We start from the raw sequence: 11,090 nt of genomic DNA, 5'->3' as shown, positions 1-11,090 counted from the left end.
CCTTGACCCTAGAGACCCCTTACTCTAAAAAAAATTAGAGAACCATCAAAGGTATCCACCTACTAAATATGAAAGATATCAGTAAAGAAATTAAGCAATTAGGAGAAATTTAAGATAAATCCAACTTTGCCGAAATAGGTTAACCAGACAAGGCCCTATTTTCAAAGTGAAAAAAGGGAAATAACTGGGAAATATGGATGACACAGTTATATAACTTGGCAATATCATGTGCTTTGTATTGATAAGTAAGTGTGGAAATTATAAAGCCATTAGTATAGATAGAACTTAAGATATTTCCAACTTGCCATTTTAGGTTAACCATTATTCATTTTCTAAGTGCTGAAAAGGGCAATAACTTAGTAAATATGAAAGCCAGAGTTATGAAACTTGCCCAGATCGTGTACTTTGTATTGATTAGTAAGTGTGTAAACTTAGAAGCCATTGGTACAGGTAGAACTTAAGAAAAATCCAACTTGCCGTTCTAGGTTAACCTCGTACGGACAGACGGACGGACGGAGGGACGGACGGACGGTTCAATCACTATATGCCCGGGGGCATAATAATATTATATTCTGAACGTTTTATTCAATTTACATACAATATTTATGTGTGTAACATAACAAAAACAATTCTTTGGTGAGTCAACTATAAGCTTACAGAAACAAGTTATTTTACCATTTATAGCTTTTATAGAAATGTTTCAATATTAAAAAAATACAATAAAATATTAAATGCCTCAAAATTAAAGATTTGAATAGAAAGATATGCCACGATCATTAAAATGAATTTTTTTTATAGCATGCTTTTAATATGGATTTTTATATATACATAATGAACACAGTATACTTACAATATTTGTTCAGCAACTATGTCAAACATTTTGTGAAATTTACTTAAAAGCTTTTTGACAAAGTTTTTCAATTAAGATGCCTGGATCACGAGTTTAAGCCGTTCTGAAGACGTAACCAATTGTTTCCTTATTAATTACACCAGTACTGATAAGTTTCCAAAGCTAAAACTTGCAAATTGGTACAATTGTACAGCACACTTTTGAAATATGTTTTTTTAAACTCATGGTAATAATCAGAATGTATTTAATATCTAGAATTACCTGTATAGCATTTGCATGGTAAGCACTTTTTGTAGGTGACATAAATGGTGGTTCATGGCCCCTTGACTCCTGGATACCCTGAGCTGTTCTCCATGACATATCTTGTAAACCTGGTGGAAAACATAAATATACTTCAATAATTTAAATAAATACTCAAAATTCTAACATGTGAGACTTATGTACAGCTAGCCCATGTTAATAATATTGAGGAAGACCAAATGTACCAGAGTAGTAACCAATCCTTAATCTAGACACAGGATTTTTCTTACATGAAGGAATTCAGCAGAGACACCAAATCCAGGGATTAAGATCAAGGTGAAGGTCAATGTGACCTCATAAAAACCTTCAATATCATGGTCAAAGAGGTACCCAACTAGTTCATTTCAGAATATATTAAACTTTATGATTTTCTAATGATCACCTTACATTTATGGTGTAATTCTAAAAATAAATGGATTAACATGATACTTACTAGGATTTGGAGCATCTGGGAGCTCATCTTGTGTAGCTTTAGTGGTTATTTAGAAGGGGTTTTTCTGAAACCTGTGTGCTAGAGTCTGGGGGGGGTCAGTGGGATCTCCCCTCGCCGTCGCCACCCCACCTTGATGTTTTTAACACCAGAAAGGTGGGTCCTCATCATACCTTACGAGATTAGTACCTGGTTCTGGAAGCCTTGGGTCATCAAGAATTGTCCCTGCCGGTACCATAGACATGTCATTTGGTCCCGGTCTTCTATTTGAATTTTGGTTATAAGGAGTGGATGTATAATTCGGGGCAAGGTTATCCCTCATGCTGTCATCACTTTGACTGTGGGTTGTCATGGCAAAGGCCATTTTGTGTTGACCATTAGGATTTGCTTCGACATACCACTGGGCTTGACCGGCCTGCTGATATGGCATGCCAGGTGGATACCCAGGCATATTTGGTTGGTAAGGTCCCATTGGATATCTGGATCAAATGGTACGGCAGGTTGATAGTTGCCTTGGTAACCAGGCTGGTACTGATGTGCCGCATCCTGGCCCTGTTCATCATCTGAGAATATTGGAGCATAAAGCTCTGGTGGCACTTCATCATACGTCAACATTGTTAGATTTTGAATCAGGGGATTTGGATACATCGTCCTCATTATTCTCTTTACTTGACTTCTTGCTTTTTCTAGGTGATTTTGGAGATTTTCTCTCCTTAGAACTTTTTCTCTTCTTTTTCTTAGGTTTTGGGGAAGAGTGAGCATCTGGGCCAGTCATCTCACCATCAGTTTGTTTGTTTAATGCAGCACTACTACTAAATTCCGAGGATTCCTCTTGAGTTTCCTTACCTGACAAACCCTGACCATCACTATCTGTTTGATTCTCAGACTTTTGCCGTCTTAAGCTCACACGCTTTATAGCCGATTGAAGCTCCGATGCAAAATCCTGAGTTTTTGGTTTTGAATCATTTTCACTGTCACCAGCGAGTTTTTTAACATGTTCATAATCATACATATAACCTTCTTTATCTGGATTTACAAAAACACCTGAGGAATTTCTCTTCTTATCTCCATCATTATCAGCACCAAAACTACCTTTGCCCCTCAATAACCTTTGACCAGAGGTTAAATTTGTTTCTCGCTCAAGGTCATTAATTGTATGATATGTGTCTTTATTATTGTCAAAATTTTGATTTTTGTCTGGTGGTCGAATTTCATTACGACCTCTAATCCTTGTAGTAGGTGAATTAGACAACTGATTGGGGTCAAGTCTCTGAAAACTTTTTGTATTATTATCCCTTCTATTATTATCATATGGTGACGAAACACCTTTGTCACCAATAAAATTGTTCCTTCCAATTGGTCTAATATTATCTTTCTTTGTATTATTTGTATTAACACTAGTCAATGACTCCCAAATTCTCGAATCATCCAAGTCAAAATTGCTTCTTGAGTCAATATTTTTCCCCTCTGTATTATGCCATGCCACAAATCCTCCATTTTTGGAGGCAGCAGTATCGAGGGCATCTGATCGAGATAAGTTTTCTGTGCTAGCTTTAACAGTGGGCGCAGGATAGTCGTAAGGATTCAGGCCTGGTAGTCGACCATTTTTGTAGCACCAGCCGAGAAGAATGGCTGCAGCTATTATTACAATTACACCAAGAACAATACCAATAATAGCTCCAGCGGGGAATTTATATGTTCCGATATACTCATCGGCACCCTCACTGTCATCTGTGGGGAAAATATAAAGGATTATGAATAAGTGTAAGTTCAATATTGAAGTTGAATAAAAATCAAATTATGCAAGCCTCTGGCTCAATGAATTAAATAAATTTTGTAACAAACCTATATCAATATAATATTCTATTTATCACATAACTAAACTATTTACAGTAAAAATAATATTTTTTCACTGATGCATATAATAAGTCACAGTTACATTTTAAAAGTGATTTTATGCTTTGTTTATATTACACAAATGAAGTCATGTTGCATAGTTATTTCACTAGTGTAATATTGTTTTTATTGAATGGCTTAAATTACATTTCTGCACAATGATTTATGTGATGCATAGTCTAGTATATATAAGAGAACAATATCAATAAAGTTCATAATTTGTTTCTTTTGTAAATCATGGATTAGTTTCAAGTTAAACAATATTTTCAGTTTTTTACTATTCCTAACATTTACTCAAAAGCAAAACTGTTCTCTATATGATAATAGAAAATATACCAGTTGCAAAGAGAAATAAGGATACTTTCTTTATAATGCTCATTTAAAAATTAGATAAGATATAATGTTGTACAAGAAAGTTTTGTTCGCTTGTTTGTTTTTACATGTTTGGTTTCACGTTGCACCAACACAGTTTATGTCACATGGTGTCAAAATACAAGAAAGTAAAACTTTAACTAATGATATATGCTGATGCCTTCACCAGGTGAGCAGGATAGCCCCAACATGTTTTGAATAGTCAAGCTAAAATAACAAGCTTGTGAGGAAGAATTTAACCACAATTTGAAGATCTAATCAAACTTACAGTAAAGCTGTATTTTGAGCTGGAAATCACTCCCGAAGAAATATTGGTTCTGAGTTCGAGTCAACAAGAGAGACATTGCCCTGTCCTTTGAATAGAACTGTGCAGTAGAGGTTGTTGAACCGCAGCCCAATACTCGCTGAAATGACATACAATAATTATCATTTACTGAACATGGCATTATTCCCTTCTGTAACTGGAGATAATCCTGCACATTACAATAATAAAACTGTTTCTTTCTGTTGTTTAAGCTGAAATGATAACAGCTTTCCTAGTATTGGTTCCCCTTAACAATTTGGACCAATATTACTCTTTCTTCTAAAATAACATGAAGTTAATTATGATACGGGACTTCTATGACAGTTTCATTAAAGCTGTTTACTTAAAATAATATAATATTCCTCAACACCTTTGTGTTTGAGCCTTTCTCCAGACTAAAAGGAAGCTTTCCAATAACTATCTGTGACATCCTTAAGACTCTTATTATATTAACAGTGGCAACCTGGATCTTTTCCCACAGTACTGCTTACAATTTGCTATAATTTTGATATAATCTGTAAAGGGACTATAGAAAACTATATTGTAAGAACTCAAGGATTAAATGAGAACTAAATATTTCTAACCAGGTAATTGCCACCAGTGCCCTTGCCATCAAATATACGCAGTTGAAGCCCGCAGTCACGAAATGAAGCCGCTTCTACCACAATTTCAAACTTGTAGTTCGAACTCGCTTGACTGGACTCAAAGTACACGACACAGTTTGTTGTAGGGTTAGATACACCAACTGTTCCTCGTGGTTTTACACGAAACACTTCTCGATCACCTGCCGCAAATGTTTTACCGCATGCTGTAGGGGAATCCATAAACACTGAAAAATATTATTTCTTGTATGAAGTTGTGTTTTATGATAATTTGATTATGCAAAATGAAATGTTACAAGTTTGAAGAACATATTAAGAATATAAACCAACAAGCCAAACAGATATTTAGTAATGTATAGTTTATTTATTATTTATAGTTTTTGAAGTACAAAACCTTTAGTAGATTCAGAATGTTATACTGTCTATATTAACACCCTTTATTAACACCTTTTTTTTTAGAAGCAGTTATATTTTTATGACAAAAAGCTTCAACAACTTAAACTTACAGGTACAATAATTGCCTAAAAATATGACCATCTACAATGTATTTCTTGAACAAACTTTGTTTAAAACGGATAAATTTGAGAGAATGTTTGAAAGCTATTAGCTTACTGAAACACTCTAGAATCCGTACTTAGCAATGAATCTAAAGTTTCTTGCTCAAGGAAACAATGGCTTGCCCCTGACGGGGTTTGAACCCATGCAGTCAGCAATCCTAAGATTACTAGTCTGATGCGCTAACCACTCGGCCACGCCCCAATTTCAACAATATATTTCTGGTGATAAAAGAATTATTTGAAATAACAGCATTATTGTGCTTTTACAATATGACACTTACAGTCTCTGGTCTGAGCCTTGACTTTCCATGTTATCATCATCATCAGCAAGATAAACAAATTATTCTTCCTGCGTGACATGGTCTTCTAAATAAAAAAGTAAAACATAGTATATAAAACTGATTGGCATGATATGTTATATGTTTCAGTATGTGTAGGCAAATCTGCATCTAAGGCAATGCAAATCACATCCTTTAATGTCTTTTTTATTCATCAATAAAAACAAAATGCTCTGTTCCTACTGTTTGTAGACAAAAGAATCAGTTGATGTAAGTTTTAAAAACCCAGGAAATGTATGTTTTGAGTGATCCAGAACGACTTGAATGACAAGCTGTTTAGATCTATATTTGTTCCTTTGTTTTAAATGAAGGCATTCATATTTTCAAATGACCTTTTCTGAAGTTTTACTGTTTAATGTTTGTCTATTTTTTTAAAATTAAATTAATGAATTTAACTTTTTTTCTTGTTGATTTCTATTTTTTCTTCGTCAGTAGATAATGCAAAAGATTTCGAGAAAACTTTCGTAAGCAGTGTGACAATTCTTGGATATTTAGAAGAGAAAAGAAATGACACCTGTTACTATTAGATTACATGTATGTCATATGAATAGAAATGTAACAATTTGCCACATAACGATTCGCCAAAGAGTTATTACGATTCGCCACATGTTAAAATACAAACTTTTTCACACCTATTTTCTAACTGTTGATCAAATTTTTGATGAAATCCTTTTCTCCATTTTACCTTTCATTTGTTAGTTAAATAAATAATTTTTGAAAATTATACTAAAAAAAGCTTTTATTGAATAAAATCACATGAAAACAAATATATTTTATTACCAAAATTACATAATACATTGTACATTTAAGTTACATACCGTAAAATTCCTATTAAACGCCCCCGGGGGCTAAACATTTTCCAAAAGGGGGGCTATTATTACAACACATTTTTCCTAAATCCAAAAATCATTGAAAATACATTTAGTGTAACATGGGTTGGTAATAACATTAAAATGTGTTAAGATTTTAAAGTTCATGTGGTACATTTTTGTGTTTACTATGAAATAAAATGGATTCTGAAGGATTTGAATAAAATTACGGATTTATTAAAGAGTTCAGATTTTTTTCCATATCAAAAAGCCTGGGGGGGGGGGGCTTTTATTAGGGGAGGGGCGTTTATTAGGAATTTTACAGGTATGTGAATGTAGTTTGTTTGTTTCATTTTACGCCTTTTCCCAACAGTATTTCATCGACTCTAACCCCTCAACCACGGAGGCGGTTTGTAAATGTAGTTAACATTTGTTAATTATATATAAATAAACTTGAAAATTATACTAAAAACAGCTTTTATTGAATATGTTATTCAAATGCCTTTAAACTAGCCTAGTTATGCTATAAACCTCTTTTTTTCTTCTTCTTTTTTTTGTAATAACAGCTTTTGATTTTGATGTAGAAAATGAGTAAGTATTGAAATCAGTGTGAAATGAATATATTGAGGATTGTAACATTGTTTTGAAATCTGCTCCCATTCTCAGAGAATAAAAGGAATATTTTGGCGTCAATTACAGATTTCTATAACAATCCGAAGATAATTGGCTTGTTTAGATTAAAGGTGTTACAAATATTTAAGATATGCAATATGCGTTCTTGAATTAATTATCGTAAATCAATTTTCGTAATGAACACATGTTTTTTTTGGTTTGTTTCTTTTGCTATACTGTACCCATTTTTTCATATTTGACAAATATATTTCAATAAAAATATTAATTGACACATGCATGTATGCGTTTAATTTTATATTTGTTTCAACAAATATTTACTAAAATTCTTGCAATTGTATTCCTGTAATTATGTTACTCAGATAAATTGAAAATCTGAGCTGGGGGCCTTAACTTCATATTACGAATATTAAGAAACATTATTATTGTCTACTCATTTTTAAAAAGTTTGTTGATTTAACTGAACTAGGGCCATTTAAACTAAGAAAGTTATTGTTATAATCATACTGTGGCGAATTGTTATTCAACTGTGGCAAATCGTTATGAGGTGAATTGTTAATGTGGCGAATCGTTACTAATTCATATGAATCATGTTACAACCTAGTCTCATTATTTCGACTGCAAGACGGACCGATATTATAATCTGATATTTCATAGATGTCTGGTGACCATCGTCTATATAATAAAAAGCCCTAAAGTGCATAATTTGTTGGACTAGTTACAACCTTTAAAAAAGCACCCCAAAAATATTTCAAAAATAACGCTTTTCATAAGGTGATTCCGATTGCCTACACTGACTTTATCATTAAAGTTTTATAAATAATTATATGTACTGTATTATGTATATGAATGTCATGATACATAAAAAGATTAACTTTGACAAAAGAAACAGGAGATTACAGCCGTAAATATCATTTCGTATATCCATAAATTGGCAATTAAATTGTACCCAGACTGAACAATATGTAAAAAAATTGTAAACAAATGAACAGCTGAAAAGTGTTTTTTGACAATTTTAACTCTATTATCAAAAGTTTACCTTAATCATTTATTTAATTTCATTCAGGTAAGTTACCTTTTTACAATGTTTTATATCTCTTTTCACTATTGTCCGTAAACCAATCGGTACATTTTACGTTTTATTCAGTAATCAACCAAAACAATATATTTTTCGACGGCAGCCATTTTGATGTCATTATCCAGGTATTTCCTACTACCATTGACCTACTTTACCTGTGTATTTGTCACCTGTATAGGCAGACCTAATCCATAAAATTTAATGCGGAACAAGGGAAGTAATATTTGAAATATTCGCATCAAGGGAGGTAATCTCGAGCGCGCTTATCAAAACCAGTTCTGGAAGTATATGAAGCATAAGATGATATTTGTCAGAATAAATAAAATCTGTTTAGAAATAAAGACTTACTAAGTTAATCTCACTTGGATATTTGTCCGTCTGTCCGCCTATCAGTATGTCTGTAACATTTCTTATGTGCTTTTTTGTCAATATAAATATTACAATATAACACGTTCAGCGTTTGGTGTACTTGTACTTATCTTTTTAGCAAAGACATAAATAACATCTTATCTTTTTATCTTTGTCCATGTATTTAGCATAACTCTCATTGTTATTCCATTCTAATACACAAACACAGTCACTGTCAGCTTTAAACGCACATCTTCTGAATATGTCACGTCAAGGTCGTTGAAAATTTCTTTAATGACTTCATTATTGGTTTAAACATATTTATTAGAGCTCGAATGGGTGACAAGTTCTTGCAAATTATATTCATCCTTTCGAGAGGATGAAAACCAACCAGTACTGATGTCATATGAAGAAACATGGTCGTGACCCAAGTAGGGCTCGAACCGATGATCTCTGGGTTGAGAGGCAGACACTTTAACCACAAGGCGGCTGGCCACCGCTCCCCTTAATAAGTTCATCATTACCGGTTTGAGACTCGTTTTCATTATTTTAAATGATTAAGAATAAATGCCGTATTTAGATTAAGAGTATCGTCAGAATTTGTGTAGAAGCCATGTTGTCTTTCCCGTCCACACGTTTCCGGAAGTTCTGTCAACATCATTGAGTCATGTTCACAAATATACCTTGTTTAGTTTAAACTACGGTAGAATCCATTCTAGATAGTCTGTACCGAATCATTTAAGGTATCATTATTGCAACAACGTCTTTTAAAAATGCCTCGGGTGAAGATTATGTGCATAAATTTAAAAAAGAAGTCTCTCCATCGAAAAGTCATTGAATTTCATTTTTTAAAAATAATGTTTTATTCGTGTTAAATCATCATTGTTTTCAAAACACTGAAGTGCTGTTTTAGCACGTTAATTTAAGCAATCCTTGATTATTATTATCATTTTTTTTATCCATTTTTTAAAGTATGCAACAGTTAATTGACTTCAAATAATTTAATTTTAGTTGTTATATACGTGTATAATATTCAGTTTGTGCTATAATCAAAGCAATTCATTGTGAGAATTGCTTTCTTTATCATATTTTCAAATGTATGTACACGAGTCAATAATCAGGTAGAAACCATAAAATTATAAGTCTGATATGCATGCCAATAATGTTATATTGCTTAATTTGTGTTATTTGCATTTATCCTCATGTTGTATTTGTAATACCTTGAGTCTGTATATCTGTCAATTTAGGTCAAATACTGATTTCCTTGAGGAAATATAATTAACAGCGATTTACATTAATAAACGCAGCAGACACGTGCACCAATTATCAAATAAGTATAATGTATTTTAATAAAAATGCAACAATTACAAATTGATCAATTAAGTTTACCATTTCTACTAATTACTTATCACGCGCAACAATTATTTTATTAACAGAAAGTGTTAATCATAAAATGTGTCGCCACGCGTCACGAATGATTATTATTCTATGTCCATATACCGTAACATTGAGAATATAAATTAGGAAACAAACATGAATTCGACATCAAAGTTGCTTTGATTTTACAAAACCAAACCACTATTATCAAGTTATTGAACCTTAGGGTAGAACTTGAATTCACCAACATTTTAAAAATTCTGACTCAGAGATAATTAACATGGAAAAAATGAAATCAAAGATGGTGTCGATAAAACGCACTGTGAAAAAATTACAACGTTTAAGATCATCGAAAACTCATCAAGAGAATGAAGCATATCTCTGTGACAACATTAATAACAACAACGTGAAGAAAGATTTCTATAACAAAAATATACTCTTCCAACTTATTACACGCATGGGGTGCAAATCATGACCAGTTATGCAAACACTTCTGTACAGTTTGACGAGGGGACGCCAATTTTGCCTAATTTTGTTTATAACACTACATATGTACTCAAAACTACCCCTAGATACACTGGCATCGCATCGTATGTATGATAATTACACAAAACAACCATATTTTGGAACTTTTGGAAATAGATATTACCATTTTAATAAAAGAATTGACAAAAATTGATTACAACGCAGACGGCGGTGGATTCGATTGCAACGCAGTGCGGTGGGCCCGATATCATTGAGGTCTTTTTTAACGTTAAAGTCACTAACATTTAGGAGTTGAGATCCAAACACCAAAAAATACAAATGAAATATATATTTGTTAATCCTAACACATATAGTTGTTATATATATCAATGAAGTAAATATACGCTTTGTTGCATCATGTACCATATAAATACATGTATGTTTTTATAAAACAATCCCTGTTTTAGATCCTAGTTTCACATATTGGGGTGCATGTTAACTATGAAGTGCTTAAATGGTAATTTTAACTTATAAATTGAATTAAAAAATACTTAAAGTTTGTATTTTCTTTATAAACTATGCATTCATTTAACTTATAAAATGTCTTGATAAATTAAATCCCAGTTTGGACACTAGTTCAACATATTGAAGTGACTATGTTAACTATGTATCGCTGAAATGTTAATTATATATCATTAACTCGTATATTGAATTTAATCTATCAATTTAACAAA

At 32.5% G+C, this 11,090-nt stretch overlaps 1 protein-coding gene across 1 annotated transcript; it reads right to left on the bottom strand.

Moving 5' to 3' along the window:
• Positions 1–2,175: 2,175 nt before the first annotated feature.
• Positions 2,176–8,329, bottom strand: LOC132744450 (homeobox protein 4-like). The gene is made up of 5 exons (XM_060733165.1): positions 8,164–8,329; positions 5,593–5,677; positions 4,737–4,981; positions 4,117–4,252; positions 2,176–3,311 (listed from the first exon to the last, which is right to left on the bottom strand). Exons 2-5 carry the CDS (start codon positions 5,669–5,671, stop codon positions 2,182–2,184), a joined length of 1,590 nt encoding a protein of 529 aa, XP_060589148.1. The 5' UTR covers positions 5,672–5,677; positions 8,164–8,329; the 3' UTR covers positions 2,176–2,181.
• Positions 8,330–11,090: the final 2,761 nt, after the last annotated feature.

The sequence above is a fragment of the Ruditapes philippinarum genome, unplaced genomic scaffold (genome assembly GCF_026571515.1).
Source record: "Ruditapes philippinarum isolate M1 unplaced genomic scaffold, ASM2657151v2 ctg1134_1_1_1_1, whole genome shotgun sequence".
NCBI classification, from domain to species: domain Eukaryota; kingdom Metazoa; phylum Mollusca; class Bivalvia; order Venerida; family Veneridae; genus Ruditapes; species Ruditapes philippinarum.
Note: the sequence above shows the minus strand (reverse complement) of the source record. Positions and strands in the feature narration are given on the sequence as shown.

Coding starts and splice junctions, on each gene's coding strand:
- LOC132744450 (XM_060733165.1), bottom strand. CDS start 5,671: ATGTCACGCAGGAAGAATAATTTGTTTATCTTGCTGATGATGATGATA. Junction 4,253..4,736: donor GCACTGGTGGCAATTACCTG/GTTAGAAATATT, acceptor ATGTCATTTCAG/CGAGTATTGGGCTGCGGTTC. Junction 3,312..4,116: donor GCTCAAAATACAGCTTTACT/GTAAGTTTGATT, acceptor TTTTCCCCACAG/ATGACAGTGAGGGTGCCGAT.